This window comes from Suncus etruscus, chromosome 20, assembly GCF_024139225.1.
Source record: "Suncus etruscus isolate mSunEtr1 chromosome 20, mSunEtr1.pri.cur, whole genome shotgun sequence".
Classification (NCBI taxonomy): domain Eukaryota; kingdom Metazoa; phylum Chordata; class Mammalia; order Eulipotyphla; family Soricidae; genus Suncus; species Suncus etruscus.
Window position 1 is genome coordinate 30660343 of NC_064867.1, and position 21058 is coordinate 30681400.

The window sequence follows — 21058 nt, forward strand, 5'->3', positions numbered from 1 at the left end:
CTGTGGCCCCTAACTTCCAAGGCCACACTGGGGACATCTTAGCCACCACCTGACCTCCTGCTCTGTATGGCAGACGTGGACGAGTGTGCATTGGGCACACACAGTTGCCAGGCCGGCTTCGAATGCCAGAACACGGAGGGCTCCTTCTACTGCCAGGCACGCCAGCGCTGCATGGATGGCTTCCTGCTGGACCCCGAGGGCAACTGTGTGGGTGAGTGGGGGAACATAACATCTCCAGAGGAAGTCACAGGGACCTATCTCCTCTCCCTTCCTGTGTGCTTGTCCAGGCTTGATGATTCCTGTTGCCTGGGTTGACTCATTCTGGGTGATGGATGGACTATATCTGATCTTTAAAATTCAGTCAGCAGTAAAGAATATATCATAGAGGCCAGAGAGCTAGCACAGCAAATAAGATGCTTGCCTTGCATATGACAAACCCAAGTTGTTTTTTTTTTATTTTTGTTTTTGTTTTGTTTTGGGGGTCACACCCGGCAGCGCTCAGGGGTTACTCCTGGATTTACGCTCAGAAATTGCTCCTGGCAGGCTCGGGGGACCATATGGGATGCCCGGATTTGAACCACCATCCTTCTGCATGCAAGGCAAATGCCTTACCTTCATACTATCTCTCCGGCCCCAACAGAACCAAGTTTTATGCCTAGCATTCTATATAATCTCTTGAGCACCCCGAGGAATGATCCAACTTCAGAGTCACAAGTGAGCCTTCAAGCATCAGCCCCAACCAAAATTAAAAAAAAAAAAACAAACCCAACCAAATAAATGTTTTATATCCAGACCTGGTGTACAAACACACAACCCAAGTGCACACATCTCACAAAGCCACAGCCTGTGATACTCGCTTTGGAAAGAAAGTCAGATCTGTTGCCCTTGGAGGTTCAGAACTGTCTTTGACAGATGCCAGCCCCTGTCCCCAGTGGGTCTGAGGTCCTGCTTTCTCCCCACCTCTCTTCCATATCTTCTGGAATGAAAGTTCCTGGCCGGCCTCCCCAATGCTGTCATCTCTTCCAGCCCAGAGGCAGGACAGCAGCGCCCCCTACAGGGAGAAAGGAGTTTATGCATTTACCATAGGCAGGATGGAACTTGCTTGTAGTCTTGGGGTGAAATGCAGACCATAGAGATGGCAAAGTGGGGTGGGAATGGTGTTTGGGAACACAGCTTCACCCCTACACCATTCTTTACTGTGCCATCTTGTAGGCTGATGCCCTCCCTTCCAGGAGAGCATGGAGGAACAGATACAGGCTTTGACTTTATCTGGAGACTTTCTTGAGACTCTTGGGTTGGGAGGTTGGGGTGGTACCCATGGCCTGTTGGGGGGCTGGAACTCATCCTGATGCACTACCCAAAGACTCCAACTGTTCCCAAGTACAGGTTCTCAATGCACAGGGTTGAGAGTGATTGGAGATGTGGTGGGCCTTGGGCACTCCAGCTGGGCCTTGTGAATGTCCTCTGCTCTCCGAGCCATATCCCACACCCTGAAGACCCACCATTTTTTGTTTGTTTGCTTTTTTTGGGCCACACCCGGTGACGCTCAGAGGTTACTCCTGGATCTGCACTCAGAAATCGATCCTGGCTTGGGGTACCATATGGGAAGTCAGGGGATCAAACTGCGGCCCATCTTAGGCTAGCGCTGGGAAGGCAGATGCCTTCTCGCTCCACGCTACTGCTCCGGCCCCTCAAAATATCTTTTTATTTAATTAAAGAACAGTGATTTACTAAGTTATTGATTGTTGGTTTTTAGGCATAGAATGTCCTAGCACCAATCCCACCGCCATGTTAGATTTGATCCAGTACCTTTGCCCCCACCCCAGCACCATTTTATTGCTACAACCTTGCTGCCTCCTAAACTTCACTGAGCCCAGAATTGACCTGTCCTGGCTCAGCGGCTGAGTTTTGCTAGGAGTGGTTGGCAAGGGCCTCCCCAAAATGAGAGTCCTCTAGCTAGAATGGTCAGGAGGGGATCTGGAGGGACTGGAGGAAGTGAGGGAGTCAGCTATAATAATTGATATTAGGGGGTAATGTAAACAGCACTATGGCTAATTGGGATTTAATGCATATACCTGAACCCAGCCCTCACCCCAAGAAAGCTGTGCCCTGGAGGTTGTGTTTGTGAAGGATACAGGTGCCAGGCAGTGGCTGTGGCTGTGACCTTTGGGTGATGGAACAAGCCGACCCCACAGCCCTGAGCAGGCCTGGTGACCAGCCAGTGTGGCCCTGTGACCCCCAAGAATAGGATCTGGGGACACTGGGCCCACTCCCCCTCATGTCCCTCTACCCCTCTGCAGACATCAATGAGTGCACATCGCTGACAGAGCCCTGCAGGCCTGGCTCCAGCTGTGTGAATACAGTGGGCTCCTACACATGCCAGAAGAACCCACTGCTCTGCACACGGGGGTACCATGTTAACCAGGATGGGGACACATGTGTGGGTAAGTACCAATCTATAATGGGTGGGGCCACATGTGGATGATGCTTGAGGTGGGCCGAACCATGGGTGGGCGGTGCTGGGGCCGGAGCCCTGTTCACCTCTCTCACTCCCCCAGATGTGAACGAGTGTGAGACAGGGGTGCACCAGTGTGGCGATTCTCAACTCTGCAACAACCTCCCGGGCTCCTACCGCTGTGACTGCAAGCCCGGCTTCCAACGGGACGCCTTTGGCCGCAGCTGCATTGGTAGGTGGGAGTAGATGGTGAGAAGCCCCTGCTATCCTGTCCCTCCCTGACCCTGTCTGTCCTTGCCCACATGTCCCTAGTGCTCTGCCTCAAACCATCCCTCTTCCAAGAGATCCAACAGCTGGATCTGTGCTTTGGAGGCCACTTCCAAGAGATCCACCTGCTGGATCTGTGCTTTGGAGGCCCTCAATGGCCTTTACTGCCTCATGCTATCCTGGCTAGCTGGACATGCTCCCTGTCCTGCCGTCTGTCTATCCCTTCTACTCTCCCCATGCTTCCAGTTTCTTTCAGTTTCCTTGCTCCTCTGCTCCCTTCTTGTCTCTTCTCTCCCTCTGGATTCCTGTACCCCCACCCATTTCCCCTGCACAGTGAAGTTCCCCTATTTGATGCACTGGAGAGGGTGGAGGGAGCGACCCCTGTAGCCCTGTAACCCTGAGTTGTTCCGACCAGATATTAATGAGTGTTGGACGTCGCCGGGCCGTCTCTGCCAGCACACATGTGAGAATACCGTGGGTTCTTACCGCTGTTCCTGTGCCACTGGCTTCCTGCTGGCCGAAGATGGCAAACACTGTGAAGGTACTAACGAGCCCCTGGACCATGGGGTCCTGCTAGACCCCACACTCTGACCATGCTACTTTGCCCCCACTTCCTCCATCATTCAGCCCCTTTCTCACATCGGTGTCCCTTCCTTCCCACCCCATTCCTGCCATCCTTACCTGCAGGGATGGATAATAGAAGACACTGTTGTCCTCCTCACTGCTTCTTTTTTCTTTGTTGATTTTTGGGTCACACCCAGTCACGCTCAGGGGTTACTCCTGACTATGCGCTCAGAAATCACTCCTGGTTTGGGGAACCCTATGGGACACTGGGGATCAAACCCAAGTTCGTCCTGGATCAGCCATGTGCAAGGCAAACGCCCTACCACTGCCCTATCATGCTGGCCCTCCCTCACTGCTTTTTGAGGGGCTCAACCCAGAGCCCACCTCCTGTCTAGCCCTACTTCCCCTGATGTCCCTGAGGCTCTGCCTGCTGCCCTCTGGATACATTCCCTATGGTCAGTTTCTGTTCACTGCCACAGCTCTGGCCATCTTGGTCATGCTGCTTATTTCACTCATGACTTCCCATCCTCCTCACACCTCCCACACCTGTTCATGTGCACCCCCAGAGTAGGGGGTGTGGTTCACCTGGTCATGGCTTTGTGTCCAGGTCCAGCATGGCCTGGTATGTGGCCAGCTTCCAGGATTCCAGAGTCCAGGGGATGCTCCATCATAGCCTCAAGCCCCTCCTTTCCTCACACCCCTCAGTACTCTTATACCGGCCATTTCTCCATACTTCCCTCTGCCTCCCAGGCAGTGCTTCTGCCAGGGGCCAAAGCAGGAAGATCGCCACTCTGGGAAGAGATCCATACTAGCACTATTGATAACTCTTTAGGCCATCTGCACCAAGGACTGTGGCCCCTCAGTGGGCCAACATCTGGCCATCTCCTCCAGGCAGCAAACCAGATTGTATCACCTTCCCTGAAAGGCCTTGACCCTTTTCTGGGACTCCCCATTGGCACGGGAGGCTGGAATTAGTGGTTTGCCAAGATCCAGTTCTGGTTGGACAGGAGTCCTCAGATCTGGGGTGCCATCATAACTGAACTCCTGTACCCACAGATGTGAATGAGTGTGAGAGTAATCGCTGCAGCCAGGAATGTGCCAACATCTACGGCTCCTACCAGTGCTACTGCCGCCAGGGCTACCAGCTGGCTGAGGATGGGCATTCCTGCACAGGTGTGCCCGGTGGAACCACCTGGAGCGAGGGACTTCATGAGCATCAGATCCAACTTTGGATCCAGTCCTGGCATTTCTGGGCCGTGGGTTGGGAGGAATAAATGGTTCCCAGCTTGGAATGAGGTTCTTCTGCTGCAGATGGGAGCGGGGGAAAGGTCCCACTTGTGGGGAGGTGGCATTTCGCCTGCCTCAGTTGAGAGCAGCCTTTGTAGAGCAGTCCTGGATCCTGAGCACTTGAATGAGAGTCTAGTAGCAGCCATGTAGCTTTGGGAAGCTCTCATGTGTAGAATGGGCCCCTTGGTCCCAGGGCTGGGACTGGGACAGGGACAGGATGAAGGTCAGTGATTGGACAATGTGGGTGCCAGGGCTCATAAGATTTAACTCTCTTTTCTCTCTCTTTCTCTCCCTCTCTGTTTCTCTCCTCTGTCTCCCTCCTCTATCCCTTCTCTCCTGCTCATTCCTCTTTCTCTCCTCTATCTCTCTCTCTCCAATTCTCTCTTCTCTTTTCCTCCCTCTAATATGTCCCTCCCCATCTTTCCCTCTCTTTTTTTCACCCCCCAACTCTCTCCAGACATTGACGAGTGCGCCCAAGGTGCTGGCATCCTCTGTGCCTTCCGCTGTGTCAACGTGCCAGGGAGCTACCAGTGCGCATGCCCCGAACAGGGCTACACCATGATGGCCAACGGGAGGACCTGCAAAGGTAAGCTCAGGCTCTCTGCCCCATTGGGCAGGCTCTGACCCCTGTGGGTCAGCCATGTAAACTCTAGTGGGGTAGCATGCTAGGACTACATTGGAATTTTCTGAGACTTTTTAGCAGTTGCTGTGTGTGGTCGTATGAACTGGGATCTAAGTCTGGGATGAGCAGCTTGGAATCTCCCAAGCTTAGACTTCTTCACTCTGGGCCCAGAACCTGGGAAGGTTCTAATTTCTTTTGTCTGGAGGTGGTGGGAGAGGGCCCACTTGTGGTATTGCTCAAGGACTATTCCTGGCTCTGTGCTCAGGGGACCCATATGCAGTGTCCAGGATCAAATCAGGATGTCTGCATGCGGTTTAGAGTCCTAAAAGGTAAGAAATGTGTCTAGGAAAGCCCCTGGAAAGAGCAGCCTTAGGGGGGTCCCATCATAGCTTCCCAAGTCTGTGGCATCCAGGCACAGGCTCCTGAGAGATTTGTCCAGCCCCACAGATGCGCCCAGTCAGAGCTACACAAAGGCCACCCACGCAGGACATCAGATGGACATGGGTACCACAGGAAGTCACTGAGATGTCAGATGACACTGGGGCACTTTCTGAATTGCAGTCAAGGGGACCCATTTCTCTCTGATTCTGAGGCACCTGTTCTTCCTTCTAAGCTGCAGGCACGTTGCTGAGTTCATCCTCTGTACCTGGTCAGTTCTCAGGACAGGTCGGGGAGTCTTGAGTCCACTTGGGTGCCCATTGGGCACTGCTGAGTCCAGCCCACTGCCCTCTTAGCTGAGTCACCAGAACAGCCCAAACTCCAGGCCTCTGAGTGCAGGTTTTGGCCATGAAGAAAGCACCCCCACCTTGGGGGACATGGGGCTCAGAACTGGTGCTCCAAAGGAAACAGGCAGGCCAGCCAAAGCTATCGCAGCTGCTGATCATTGCCTGCAAGGGGCCCCAGAATGGAGCTAGCGGGGGTCAGGCTGAGGTTTTATTTCTCTTTTTATTGCTGTGGAAGAGAACATGGGAGGGAGAGAGCTCAACGGGCTGAGTTCAGGCTTTGAAGACAGGTGTCTTCTAGCTCTGACACTGCCTGGTCCTTTGAGCAGCCCAGGAGAGACTCCAGAGTTGAGAGCAGAGAGTATCTCCAAGAACCATGGGGTGTGTGGTTCTGACACCCAAATAAAAGGACCTGGGGAGCAGGGCAGAGTGCAGGGTGCCCGTGAAAGTGGCCCAGCCCACACAGCTCTTAGTCCTGGTATTTGAGGCTCCTTATAGCAGCTTGGCATGTACAGCAGTAACAATGCATGTCCCTGAGGGAGGCCAGGCCATCACCAGCTTCCCCCCTTTGTCCCCTCTGGCTTTGCTCTGAGGCTCCTTCCACAAGCAGAAGTTTATAGCTGGAGCTTTTCTGTCAGAGGCTGCAGTTACTTTGCCCTCGCCCTGGGCATTCGACCTGAGCACTACTGGAACGGATGCAGGGTCAGGGGGCCTAAGGAGGCCCAGCCCCAGCACCCCTGAGCTTGGAGAGGTCCTTGCTGATCCTTCAGCCCTGAGCACTGGTCCTGCATCAGCACTACCAGCTCAGGGTTCAAGAACACAAGGCCTGTGAACTCTCAGAAAGAGAGATCCCGGGGCTCCAGGCCCCTAGAGTGGGCAAGTGTGGTGGGCCTGATTGTCCTACGCTGTGGGGTTCCCCATCTCCATCTCCCTCTTCTCTTCTCCCAGACCTGGATGAGTGTGCCCTGGGAACCCATAATTGCTCCGAGACTGAGTCCTGCCACAACATCCAGGGCAGTTTCCGCTGTCTGAGCTTCAGCTGTCCACGCAACTACGTGCGCGTCTCAGAAACGTGAGTACCAGGCCCAGCTGGGAGGTCCCGAAAAGCATGATGGGCCCTGAGCTAGCTGTGACTTGGTGGCCAGCTGAACCCAGAAACAGATGCTGGGTGAAACTCTGTCTCGCCTGTTTCTCTCTCATTCACACATAGATGCTCTCTCCTACTCACACATGCCATCACACACTTATATTTAAATCATACAGTTATATGTACTCTCACACACTTAAAAATGGTCACACACATTCTACATGCTCTCACACACTTATATACAGTCATACACACACGCTAACACACATTCACCCACTCACACTTCCATTTACACATTCAGACACACATACGTACCCTGTAACACTGATATACACACACTTTCCCACTTAGACACTCATAGACACACTGTCATGTACACCCCAAAACATGCTTCTAGGGGCTGGAGAGATAGCACAGCAGTAGGGTATTTGCCTTGCAAGCAGCCAACCCAGGACCAACGGTGGTTTGAATCTCGGCATCCCATCTGGTCCCCCGAACCTGCCAGGAGCAATTTCTGATCTTAGAGCCAGGATTAGCCCCTGAGCACTGCTGGGTGTAACCCAAAACAAAACAAAACAAAACAAAACAAAACAAAAAAAGATAAAATGTTAACTCTGGGGGGCCAGAGAGATAGCACAGCAGTAGGGCATTTGCCTTAGACGCAGAAGGTTGTTGGTTATTTCTGTATCCTCAAAGAGCTCCCAGAATGAGAAATTGATTCCCATCCCCTTTGTCCCCTTTTGGGGGGAGATCTTGGTAATATTTATCTGCACCAAATAATCCACACAGACAGGAGGGTAAAGGGGTAAAAGGGTTGGGTCCAGAGAGTCCTTTGTCAGCCTACTACCAGCTCCAAGAAACACCTGGAGCCAGCTAGCAAACTGCCAAAAGACCCTGAACACCTCGCTCCCAAACTATTTATTCGGCTCTCAGCAGCGCCCCCACCTGAAGGTCAAGGTGGGACAACAGGCAAAGAATAATCTTATGGAAATGTTGTCATATACAACAACAAACTAACACATAAGCGCCATCATGGAGTCTGGACTGGCCCAGTTTTCTTGGGCTGGACCTACTTCTCACTCCTGTGTTCTGGGCAGTGACTGTCCTGGGAGTGTCCCAGGGGCTTCTGAGATTATAGTTCCCCCAATACAATCACTGAGAAAATGTCCGGGGCCGGCGAGGTGGTGCTAGAGGTAAGGTGTCTGCCTTGCAAGCGCTAGCCAAGGAAGGACCGTGGTTCGATCCCCCGGCGTCCCATATGGTCCCCCAAGCCAGGGGCAGTTTCTGAGCGCTTAGCCAGGAGTAACCCTGAGCATCAAAATGGGTGTGGTCTGAAAAAAACAAAACAAATAAATAAATAAAAAGAGAAAATGCCCAATTTTTCAATTTCTCTAACTGCACAAATGTCAATTTCACTAGCAGACCAGCACTGTGAAGGGTTCCAGGGAAGAGGCCACACTCTGTGGTGCCTCTTGGCATCTTGCAGTCTGGCCTGGCCTTTTCTTACTAACACTTTTCTTTTAAAGAACTTTGGGTTTTCTATAAACTTGTTTCCCACTTTAACTTTATAACTTGAATTGCAAAAACAGTACGTGCTTAGAGAAATAGTCCCACAAGGATGTACAAAGCGTTCTTGGCCCTGAGGCAGACACATCCCAGAGTCAGGCTGGCTGTGCTCCATCCAGTCCATCTGCTGTTTTGGGGGAGACATACCTAGGGCCACTTTAGATGGTGCTGGGCACATGGCCACGCAGTGCCAGGGATGGCACCAGAGTCTCAGCTGTGCTGAACATATTCAGAAACTTCCCCCACCTTCCCCCCAAACACCCAACAGTCAAAGGAATCAGCCCAGGGAGAGACCACTTTCAGAAACTATTTGTCCCCCCATCCCCAGCCTATGGCTGAGACTGCTTTGTAGACTAAATGATCATACTATGACTGCAGCCCTCCACCCCTTCCCTGCTTACTACCATCTGCCCCTGCAGGAAATGTGAACGGACCACCTGCCATGACTTCACCGAGTGCCAGAACTCGCCCGCCCACATCACCTTGTACCATCTCAACTTCCAGACGGGCCTCCTGGTGCCTGCGCAGATCTTCCGCATCAGCCCTGTGCCCATTTACGCGGGGGACACCATCGTCCTCACCATCACCAAGGGCAATGAGGAAGGCTACTTTGGCACCAGGCGCCTCAACACCTACACTGGCGTGGTTTACCTGCAACGCTCCGTGCAACAGCCCCGGGACTTCGCCCTGGATGTAGAGATGAAACTTTGGCGCCAGGGCTCTGTCACCACCTTCCTGGCCAAAATGTACATCTTCTTTACTACCTTTATCTAGTGAGACCTTCGGGGAAGCTTCCGGCAGGAACCCTGTGCCTACCCCCATCCACCCTGTCTGCACCCCGTCCCCAGCTTACCCCTTTGAGGGGGTTGCTGGACACCACATTGTTGGGCTCCAACAATATGGTGGAGCTTTTTTTGACCTTCTTCCTCTCCCCACCCCTATAAATTAACTTAATTTCACTCACCCACTTCCGGGAGGGGCATAACCTCAGGCAGCCTGGAGGACACCCCAAAGTCATAGCCAGTGCCTCCCAATCTGGAGTTTTGGACCTAAGGCCAAAACAGAGACCATGTTGGGGCTTTGGAACTCAACTGGATGATCTGTCCCTAATGTTTCTATTTCACTTCATGTTCCACTGTGATTATTTACTTAAAAAAAAAAAAGTCACTTCAAGTGATTTTTTTTTTATTGTCATAAAAGTAGTATTCATACATTGTGAAAAATACCCAAATAGTACAAACGGGTTGTAAAGTTCAAAAATAAAAAGTGAATTGTTTGTGTTTGGTGCCTGGATATATGGCAGGACTTCCCCACCCCTTGTAACTGAAGTCTGGATTTGCTCGTTCCTTGAGTGCTTTATTGCAGGGCTTACCCTAACCAGGAATCCTTGTGGGGTGAAAGGATCCCAGTGTAGCTTTGGGGGACTCTCTACTCCTCTGTGTCTGCTCCTTCTCCTGTGCCCTCATCTTCCCCACCATCAGGGTTCTTAGGCTTTGAGACGGGGGTAGAGGAGGGAAACTGAGGCTGAGGAGGGGAGTTGTGCCAGGCACTGTGAATGCCAGCATGGTGCCCACTCGTGTGCCTTCCCATAGGATCCATAGGTTCCATAGAATCCATAGGATCCATTTCCCTCTGAGTCTAAAGGTCTCAAATATGGCAGCTGGTGGTCAACCTACAGTGAAAGCAAACTGACAGCAGTAGCGCCCCTGCTGGTGAGGGGAAGCAACAGCTCGTGGCCCCAATTTGAATTTGTCAGAGTTGGAAAGAAATGGAACTCAGGATGGTGACAAACTGGGGGTATTGCCGAATTGGGCTGGGCTGGATTGGTGCCACACAGCCCCAACCACACTGTCCTCTGGGAGCCTGGACTCCCAGGACCAAAGGAGCATATGACACTGGGGCATATTCCCAATGATGTCTTGATCTCATATTGACATATGGGATGAATCCAAACTTCCTAACCAAAGGTGCGAGCTGATGGCTGTTAGTCTGGTCCCCCGGCCACCCTCATGCCCTCTCCCTGACACCAGGTGGCCAAGGCTCAGTCCCCTGTCCCTGGATCAGCTGTGCCTACCTCTTCTTTTTATCTGCTTTTCAGTAAGCTGGGCTTCATTGCATCTCTGAGCACCCAGCAGGGAGGGAGAAAGAAGTGACTTCTTTTTTTTTTAAATATCTTTATTTAAGCAAGGGATTACAAACATGATTGTAGTTGGGTTTCAGTCATAAAAAGAACAGCCCCTTGGAGCCAGAGCGGTGGTGCTAGAGGTAAACTAGAGGTAAGCCTTGCAAGCACTAACCTAGGACGAACCGCAGTTTGATTCCCCCGGTGTCCCCTATGGTCCCCCCAAGCCAGGAGCGATTTCTGAGTGCATAGCCAGAAGTAACCCCTGAGTGTTAAATGGGTGTGCCCCTCAAAAAGAACAACCCCCTTCACCATTGCAACCTTCCATCACTAATGCCCCCCCCCATCTCCCTGCCTGTATGCAAGTCAGGCATTCTACTTCTCTCACTCATTAACATGTCGTGTCTCATTAACATTGTCATGGTAGTTGTTAGCTTAGTTATTTCTCTAACTGCACTCACTACTCTATGGTCAGCTTCATATCATGAGCTGGTCCTTCCAGCCCTCATCTCTGATCATTATTACAAAAATGTCTTTTATTTTTTTCTTAAAACCCTTAGATAAGTGAGACAATTCTGTGTCTTTCTCCCTCTGACTTATTTCACTAAACATAATAGATTCCATGTACATCCATATATAGGAAAATTACATGACTTCATCTCCCTGATGGCTGCATAATATTCCATTGTGTATATGTACCATAGTTTCTTTAGCCATTCCTCTGTTGAAGGGCATCTTGGTTGCTTCCAGAGCCTGGCTATTGTAGGAAGCGACTTCTTTTCAGGAAGTAACTTGGGGCCACCTGACCAGGTTGACAGCTGGGATGTCCACTGCCTGGCCTCTGCTTAGCTCATGCACAAGGACAGAGCACTGCTCCTTTTTTACATCAGAGAGTGGGAACACCTACAGAATATCCCCTCCACATAGAGCCCCCAGCCCACATAGAGCCAATAGAGCTAGCCAGGAGTTACCTCCCTGATGCTTACTTGGCCTCCAGCTGCGAGAGCCCAGAGACACTCCCCCTCTCAAGGGAAGTCCGAGTTTCAGAGGTTCTAGTAAATTCTTGGTTCTCCAGGCTTTGGCAAACCTACTGTATTTTCCAGCATATCAAATGACTTTTTAACCCATGAAAAACTTCTTAAAAGTTGGGGATCATCTTTTACACTGGTATACGGCATGCTGAAACTTTTTTCAGCTTCAGGGACGAATGATCCGGCCCCTTCTTACCTCAGCATCCCATCCAGCTGCCAGGCATCATCACTCAGTCCTCTGCTTGTCCTGATTCATCATTCAGGGCACACAGAGCTGAATTACCGAGCACTGCATCCCATCCAGCTGCTGAGTATCATCACTGGTATGCAGCTTTCTAGTGCTCAAACCCACATTTTAACAGGAAAAGTATGGTTTGTCTTTAACTCCCAGTCATCATATACACAGAAAAATATGGTAGTTTGAAGAGATAGTGCACAAGTTTGGGGGCTCCCAGGACCACCCTTCCTGCTCAGTTGACGAATCAGAGGTCCCTGGACCCTTCTCAGCTGTGTGGATTCACTAAAGAGCTCAGGAGAGAGCTAGACGGTGACTGGAGACAGATGTCACTGTTTAAAAAGCAGAATTCTAGGGACTGGAGCGATAGCAGTAGGGTGTTTGCCTTGCACGTAGCTGACCCAGGTCGAACCTGGATTTGATCCCCGGCATCCCTTATGGCTCTCTGAGCCTGCCAGGAGAGAATTTTGAGTGCAGAGCCCGAAGTAACTCCTGAGAGTCACCGGGTGTGGCCCAAACTCCCCAAATAAAAGTCAGAATCCTCCAGGGAACACAAACCTGGGCCCACTCAGAAGGGGTCCAGACAGGCTCCAGGTCCCCTCCCAGCTGGAATTGAGTGGGTGAGGGCCAGTATTATCCTCAAAACCCTAACCAGGTGCCAGCTGGTCTGCCCTTGGTGCCCAGCACCTCCTGCATGTCAGAACTATGCCAGCTTCTCCTGAGGACAGTGTGGGGAGACTGGAAGCCTCTGTCCTGGGAGCTGGACATGGCCAGTTCTCACTCCAGGGGGCAGATACCCAGCAAGCTGGTGCTGGCATGGCATCACGTGACAAGGACCCCCTTGGCATGGAAATGAACTAATAATGGTCCCCAGCTCCTGCCAGCTCAGTGCCAGCTGTTTCCATGGGAACTGCATCCTCAAGCATTGCATTGGCTGCTCCCACTCATCTGGGCCCTGGGATCCACCCCAGAACTTCTCCAAACCGTATGTGGGTGTGGCCTGCAAAGACCAGAGTCCCCCTTGCCATGAGCAACTCATTCTGGTCTGTGCCTGTCGCTCAGAGCTAATGTCTTCCAGTCTGGCCAGAAGAGCAGGTATCCAGGGGGCCTCACCAGAACAGGATATGAGGGCTCTCCTAGCCCTGTCAGGCACAGGGGACATGGGGCTAAGAAGCAGTGCTGGCCTTGCTTCAGGCTTCTCCCAACACCAGCAGGTCTGGGCACTGGCACCCCCGGAGCACCATCGCTTCCCTTTGGGTCTCCCAATAGAACCTGACTTCCTACTTCAAGGCACATAAATGAGGCTGGGCATAGGGAGTCATAAGTGTAAAGAATTCAGCTTCTGGGGCCGGAGAGATAGCATGGAGGAAGGGCGTTTGCCTTGCATGCAGAAGGACTGTGGTTTGAATCCCGGCATCCCATATGGTCCCCCGAGGCTGCCAGGAGCGATTTCTGAGTGTAGAGCCAGGAGTAACCCCTGAGCACTGCTGGGTGTGACCCAAAAACAAAACAAAACAAAACAAGAAAGAATTCAGCTTCCATTTATTGCTGTGCAGGATTGACTTAGATCAGATGGGGTTTTCTCAAAATGGATAGAGAAAAAGGGCAGGAGGAAATCCAGTGCCTCATAGCAAAGCTATTCAGAAGATCCTGCCAGCTTCCAACCAACCACCACAAACACACCCGACAAGACAATATCAACCCAATATCAACCGCAGAGCAGAGATATCAACCTCCAGCTTGCCCTGGGCTATTGCTTCTCAATTGGAGACTCTAATTAAGAGGTTTCTTGGCTCTTAAAGGGACAACCCCTTTTTGGGGAGCGATATTCAAGACTATGGCAGGTCCCAGAATCTGCTGGCTGGGGGGAGGTGGAGAGGGGCAGGTGGGTTAGATTGGGGGTGCTCCTGAGATGGCTCTCTGATGGTTGTCCCTGATGTATCTGTCCTCCAGCTGCACAGGGCCTCAGTACCTAAGAGTGCAGTGCTGCAGCTCTGTATCCCTGTACCCCGTTTTCTTTTTTGTTGTTGTTGTGGTTTTTGGGTCACACCCGGCAGTGCTCAGGGGTTTTTCCTGGCTCCATGCTCAGAAATTGCTCCTGGCAGACACAGGGGACCATATGGGACTCCAGGATTCGAACCTATGACCTTCTGCATGAAAGGTAAACGCCTTACCTCCATGCTATCTCTGCGGCCGCCCGTTTTCTTTTTTTTTAAACTTTATTTATCCATTGACTGATTGGTTGTTGGGCTACACCCAGCGGTGCTCAGGGGTCACTCCTGGCTCTGCACTCAAAAATCGCCCCTGGCAGGCTTGGGGGAAACCATATGGGATGCCGAGAATCGAACCAGGTTCCTCTCCAGTCAGCCACATGCCAGGCAAATGCCCCACCACTGTGTTATCTCTCCGGCCCCCATACCCCGTTTTCTGACTCAGCACTGTTCCCATCTCCTGGCCTCTTCCTATCTGGGGAATGAACCAGGAACTTACCCATCACAGTGGACAAGCTGCCTGCTCATGCACTTCTGGTCAGTCTTTGGACTCCCAAACTCTGGCCTTGGAACCCCTGAAATCACCCAAGAAACCCCTACACTGAATTTGGGACCCCATGCACTCACCTTGGAAGTCACTCAGCTCACTCTTCAGCCCCAGGTCCCCCTGTACTCTTGTCCTAGGATCTCTACAATCCTGCCCAGGGCCAGAGGGACAGATTTGTGCTGGTGTCAGAGGTCCCACTTAAACACACGTACACTGGGATGCGCCCACACACATAGACTGACACACACATAAACACACAGACACACAATAACATATATACTGGCATTGCACTTGCATGCACGAACACACAGAAACCCAGACACACACAAACACCTATAAACATACATAGACTAACATGCCCACTGAGACATGCATGACACATATACTGACACAAACACACTGAATAGTCACACATACTAACATATACACACACTGACGAACTGTCATATGCACATTCATTGACATGAATTCCCATGCATACTTGACACTCATACATGACACACAGAGATGTATAATAATATGAACACACATGCTTCCGTGCACATGGACGCATAGATAAATACCTGCACTGACGCACATGCTCACAGACGCATGACACATAGTAATACATGCACAAACACACACTGATATACCTGCCCCCCCGCCCACAGATACCTGCTAACACCAGGGCACCTTTAGAAGCAGATGTTGGGCTCTGTCTTACATGGGTGCAACTTCCTGGCTTGGCCGTCTCCACACCTGCAGTTCTGCAAACCTGCCTTCCGGGCCTTCTGCTCTGGCATATCATGGGGTGGTGGTTCCCCCTGGTGGTGGCATCTTGGCCAGGCTGCCCTCACCAAGGGAGCTGGTGGATGGCCCAGGCAGAAAGGTGTTTTTGGTGACAAGGAGGCCCAGGGGAACGCTCTGGAGTGAGGTGGGGGGTTGGCATTGGACCCTTTCCCTGTGGCTGGAGAGAAACGAGGAGAGGACCCTTAGGCTGGAAGTGGGGGAAGTCCCTTGGCACGTCAATGGGGGAGGCAGCTGCTGGTGACAACTTCAGGGCAGTGGCCAGCACTGGAATAGCTGAGGCTCAGGCCAGGGTCCCCCGAGAACAGCTGATCCCCTTCCTGGTGGGTCAGGGGACACTGCACACAGTCTCAGCATCACCCTTCTCTGCCCTGCCCTGTCCAGAATAGATGGGGCCCTGTATCCCTGACTTCACTCTCTTCTGCTTCTATAAAAGAAAGAGCCTGCGTGTCTCAGGGAACAGCGAGACTCACAGCCATCTCTGTCTGGTGCAAGAGAACTCTGCTGGAGAAAGTGAAGAGACAACAACAGACAGATGGCAGGCAGAGAAAGGTCTATGGAAGAAGCAACAGCCCCCAAATGCGAGGAATCTCAGAACCAACCGTGATAAAGAGAAATGGATGTAGCGAGCAGGACAGACATCCTCTCCACAGAGGACAGGCTATGGGCCAATAAGCCATGGCTAGTGGCTCCATGTCCACAAAGACTGGGTTCTGGGGGTGTCTGGGCACACCTGGGGGCAGTCCTGGAGAAGATGAGGGGACCAGAACTGTGACCCTTCCTGTCAGCTCAGGGACAGGGAGGAGCTTGGCTGCTTCCTGCAAAATGAAGCAACGCACTTCCTGTCCCAAGTGGTAAGCATGTCCCAGAAGAGCTGAGGGTCAGGCCCACATGTTCTGCATGATGCTCCAAGGGTGGACACATGGTCTTACATGCAACATCCTGAAAATGGCCTCCATTGCAGAAAAAAAAAAACACAGGTGAATATGGGAGGTCCATGCATGTGTTTAATATGGGACGTGACATCAGAGAAGGTCCAGGGGTAGCTATGGGGGTTTGGTTGTGGGGGAAGCGGTGCATGTGAAGGAAGGGATTTTAGGGGACTCCTTAGAAGGGCCACAGTGCTCTGAACCCAAATCTGCTCTGAAGAGGTAGTGCCACCAAAAAGGAAGCAGAGACACGCTGCAGTGCCCTCCCTGGAAGCCCCTGGAAGCTCAGTCGGTTTCTGAGTTGGAGTCAGAAACTAACCGTTACTTGGACAGTCACTGCAACGAGGTGGCACATGTGAAGGTTCTGATGGGACATCGGAGAAGGCTTCCTGATGGAGGCGTTGCTGTCATTGGATGTTGAAGACCTATCAAGCATTCCCGGGATGGGTCTTACACAAACATATCCAATGTGAAGCGCTCGGGGTGGGGGGCATCAGTTGTTCTGAGGTGCAGAGAAGGTGGTGCACATACAGATTAAAGTTGTAGGAAGTTTTCAAGAAGCTTCTGGGGATGAACCCTCATTGAACCCCCAAAGCAGAAGGTCTGTTGCAATCTGGTCTGTGGTGCCCAGCCCTGGATTTTGCACAGCGCCACTTGGTGGCATCGTGTAGCTGCGCACAACTGCACACTTGAAGAGCACTTGAGCTGACCAGGCTAGGAAAGGGGACCTCAGGGGTTGTGTATCTCAGAGCACAAACCAACGAAGGCATGAGCAGAGGTGTGGAGACGGCATCTGTGCCTGGCACTTGGCCCATCATGGCCATAGATTGTTTCCTTTCATCCCGAGTGCAGGCGGCAAACCTCAGCCGACCAGCTGTGACACTTCACTTTGGAGATTTCTCAAAATATCATTTATGCTCTTCAGCTACCTTGAAATTACCAAGTGCAGGCCCTGGCGCTAGACCATGGAAGTCATTGTGCTAAGAAACAGGGGCACGTAGCGCCACATTAGAGACCTCTGTGGAGTCGTTTGATCACTATAATTAGAACCTAATTGGCACTTAAAGACTTAAACTCACCCTGACTGCCAAGGTCGTCTCTGGTGCACACGCAAGACGGTCTCTGGCACAAAGCACAGGCATGTACATGGAATCCTCTCTGCTGCACACACAAGAATACGTGTAGGGTTGTCTCTGGAGCATATATACATGCGCACACACAAATAGGAACATATGTGTGGCACATGATATATGTGGCAGACACATGCATTAGTATATGCGAGTCACAATACATGAATATAGGTGGATATAGAATAGATTGCACCAATATGCAGCAAACATATGAATACACAACACACCCACATATATGGATACACATGTATATGTTTGTGGCTACTCTGTGCGTGCAGGGTTGTTGAGAGCCCTTCAGGGGCCAGAAGACAGTGGATTATCCACTTTGTCACAGGCTGTGCCACCTGGGAACCACAAAGCTACCAGAGCAGAGGCTAGAACGTGTCCAGGTGAGTGGGTCTCGGGGTCTGTGCTAGCATTTCTGTCTCATGAATGTCTCCAGGGCAGGTGGCAGTGGGCCTGGGTGGGTCTGCCCGTGTTATGGAGCTGGCAGTGGGTAGGGAAGGGAAGGTCTTGGGTGGTACAGTCAGGACAGACCACTCATTTTGACCCTCAAAAGCCTGGGCTAGCCCACCATGGGCTGTTTGAGGTCACTGGTAATTTGGGCACCTTTTTTTTTTTTTTTTTTTTTTTGCTGGGGAGGCACCTTCTTGCGGCAACAAAGACACTTCCTCTCACTAAAGAGTGGGGAGTGCAGTTAGAGAAATAACTACACTGACAACTATGGTGACAATGCCAATGAGGGAGAGAAGTAGAATGCTTTTCTCGAATACAGATGGGAGGAAGGGGAGGAGGGAGATGGGGGGCATTGATGCTGGGAAGGTTGCACTGGTGAAGGGGAGTGTTCTTTTTATGACTGAAACCCAACTATGATCATGTTTGTCATCAAGATGCTTAAATAAAGATAATATTAAAAAATAGGGAAAAAAAGACACTTCCTACCCCAGTATGACTGTCCCTGTAATGGCTCAGAGAGATATTGAACCCTTTGCCTGGGTCACACAGGGAGGCCGGATGGAAAAAAAATGGAGGTACACGCCCATCTTAATATTTCTGAGCCTCCCGTGTGCCCCATCAGGAAGAGGAGGAAGATACCTGAGATTCACACAGCAGAGGAGGCGGTGAGCCTGGTCTCCCCCTGGGGAGATCCCATGGACATTCTTCATTCCTGAACCCTGCCATCTATCCCTCCAGCCCTGCGGCAGCCACTCCCTGTCACTTTCTGCCTGTTCCTGCATTCCTACTGCCCTGATCACCAAGCATCTCTCAGTGTTTATTTCTCTGCCCATTCTGTTCTTTCTTTCTTTCTTTTTCTTTCTTTCTTTCTTTCTTTCTTTCTTTCTTTCTTTCTTTCTTTCTTTCTTTCTTTCTTTCTTTCTTTCTTTCTTTCTTTCTTTCTTTCTTTCTTTCTTTCTTTCTTTCTTTCTTTCTTTTCTTTCTTTCTTTCTTTCTTTCTTTCTTTCTTTCTTTCTTTTCTTCTCTTTATTTTCTTTCTTTCTTTCTCTCTCTTTTCTTTCTTTCTTTTTCTTTCTTTCTTTCTTTCTTTCTCTTTCTTTCTTTCTCTTTCTTTCTTTCTTTCTTTCTTTCTTTCTTTCTCTTTCTTTCTTTCTCTCTCTCTTTCTTTCTCTCTCTTTCTTTCTCTCTCTTCCTTCCTTCCTTCCTTCCTTCCTTCCTTCCTTCCTTCCTTCCTTCCTTCCTTCCTTCCTTCCTTCCTTCCTTCCTTCCTTCCTTCCTTCCTTCCTTCCTTCCTTCCTTCCTTCCTTCCTTCCTTCCTTCCTTCCTTCCTTCCTTCCTTCCTTCCTTCCTTTCTTTCTTTCTTTCTTCTTTCTTCCATTTTTGGGTCACACCCGGAGCTCAGGGGTTACTCCTGGCTATGCTCTCAGAAATCGCTCCTGGCTTGGGGGGACCATATGGGAAGCCGAGGGATTGAACCGCAGTCCGTCCTAGGTTAGTGCATGCAAGGCAAACACACTCTACCTCTTTCGCCACCACTTCGGCCTCTCTCCACAGCATATTTGTCAGGTCAGAAGCTCAGGGTGGTCCAGCAGGGCTGGAACGAAGTTGATGTTGTCTCCTATCCACCCCTGTCACTCTGTCCTGTGACGCAGCCAGGAAGGGCAGGGACAGGAAGGGACGAGAATGATCAGCTGCGTCAGGATTTCTGCCTCAGGTCCCACCCCAGAGCAGGGGCTCGGTCATACCCTGGAGTCTGCATAGAACCACCATTGCGGCCAGCAGGGGGCCAATGGGCTGAAGGACACCACACATCTCTGCACTAGAGCACCCCAAAAGCACAACAGGAGTTCTTGGGAAGAAGGATGAAGGGACAGGCCACTACCCTGAGCCTCAATTTCCCAGCAGAAATGGCATGATTTCTCCCATGGGGTCCCAGCAATGCTTATACCTCCTTATGGGTCAGTATGCAGGAGCCTTTCCCTTCTGGTTTTACTGGCAACACCCTCATTTTATTCTGGGGTGCTCCTCTCCCCAGGGTGCTATCCCCTGTGCATCCTCTCACATGTTTTCCTAGACCAGGGACTTCCTCAGCAGGTGCTAGGAATGGGTCAAAAGGACTAGTTTTAGGACTGGCTGGATGTGATCCCAGGGTCCTAGGAGTGGGGAACACCCCTGGATGTAGAAAGTGGGAGCATCCCACATGGCTCTTTTATACCCACTTCCAAGACATGGGGCTATGGAACCCTCAGAATATTCCAGAAGCTGACCTCTTCTCCCCTCAGAAGCTAACCACATCTCCTTCTGGTCACGGCAGTGTGTCCTACATGGCCCTGACAGCATCGTCTTCACATCCCTTCTCATGCCTCCCCTCCTCCCCAGCAGCCAAAGACAGCTCCTTAAGATCCACTTAGGCTTTGCTCCTCCTAGGCATCCCCTGACTTCTTTCCTCCCTCTCCTCAGACCCTGTCTCAGACGCTACTTCCTGTAAACCCACCTTGCCAGTTGACAAGTTGACCTGTCATTCTGCCCTTGACTTTTCTTATTTGTTCTCCAGTCTTGACTCCCTGAAACAGAGATCTTCAAACCTTAGGTGCTCTCCAGGCCTCAGTTCCCCTCCTCCCTGCACCACTAAGTCTGTCCTGAGGTCTGTTCCACCTGGGAGATTCCATGCATCCTTGACTCTGGGTGAGGGTTGCTATGGAAACAGAAGCATAGAGTACCCCTTGTTTCCTCCCACACCCCTGCTGCTCTAGGGGCCCAGCTGCCTAAGGTTTAAACAAGTCTTGGAGCTCAGTTTGGCATTTTCCCATCCCTTGATTCCCAACTTCATTGACTCTACCAGTTGTATCATCTACTGATGATGAAAGTTCCTGAAGCAGAGGAGGAAGAGGTGACTTGGATGTCACCTCAGGATCTGTCCTCTACTCACTGGGGCTTTGGGGGGAGGCTCCCTTACAACCTCTACACTTCCATATCCCTGATCTTTTCATTTACTAACAAGGGTCACACTTTCCTGACCTTGGATGAAGAGATGGGGTGGTGAGGACAAAGGGGTGTCACTGCTGAGAGTTCCAGTGGTCAACTCAACTGCATCCCTCTGTCCTGGCCACCCCTAGGCATGACTGAATGGCACAGTTGTGCCATCCAGTTCACCCCTGACCCCAGGCCAGGGGCCTGGAGGAGTCCATCTAGTACCCCAGAAGTGGAGGGGACTCAGGCTGCTTCCTGCTGGGATCAGAGGTCCCTCATCATATTAGCATC

At 51.3% G+C, this 21058-nt stretch overlaps 1 protein-coding gene across 1 annotated transcript in view; it reads left to right on the plus strand.

The window, feature by feature from the left end:
- Positions 1-9458, plus strand: part of FBLN2 (fibulin 2) — a 36314-nt gene extending 26856 nt beyond the window's left edge. The window contains exons 10-17 of the mRNA XM_049766099.1: positions 74-211; positions 2301-2444; positions 2559-2687; positions 3138-3263; positions 4343-4459; positions 5031-5159; positions 6866-6989; positions 8990-9458. Coding sequence (XP_049622056.1) covers positions 74-211; positions 2301-2444; positions 2559-2687; positions 3138-3263; positions 4343-4459; positions 5031-5159; positions 6866-6989; positions 8990-9344 — 1262 coding nt within the window. The 3' untranslated portion in view covers positions 9345-9458. The remainder of the gene's footprint in view (positions 1-73; positions 212-2300; positions 2445-2558; positions 2688-3137; positions 3264-4342; positions 4460-5030; positions 5160-6865; positions 6990-8989) is intronic.
- Positions 9459-21058: the final 11600 nt, after the last annotated feature.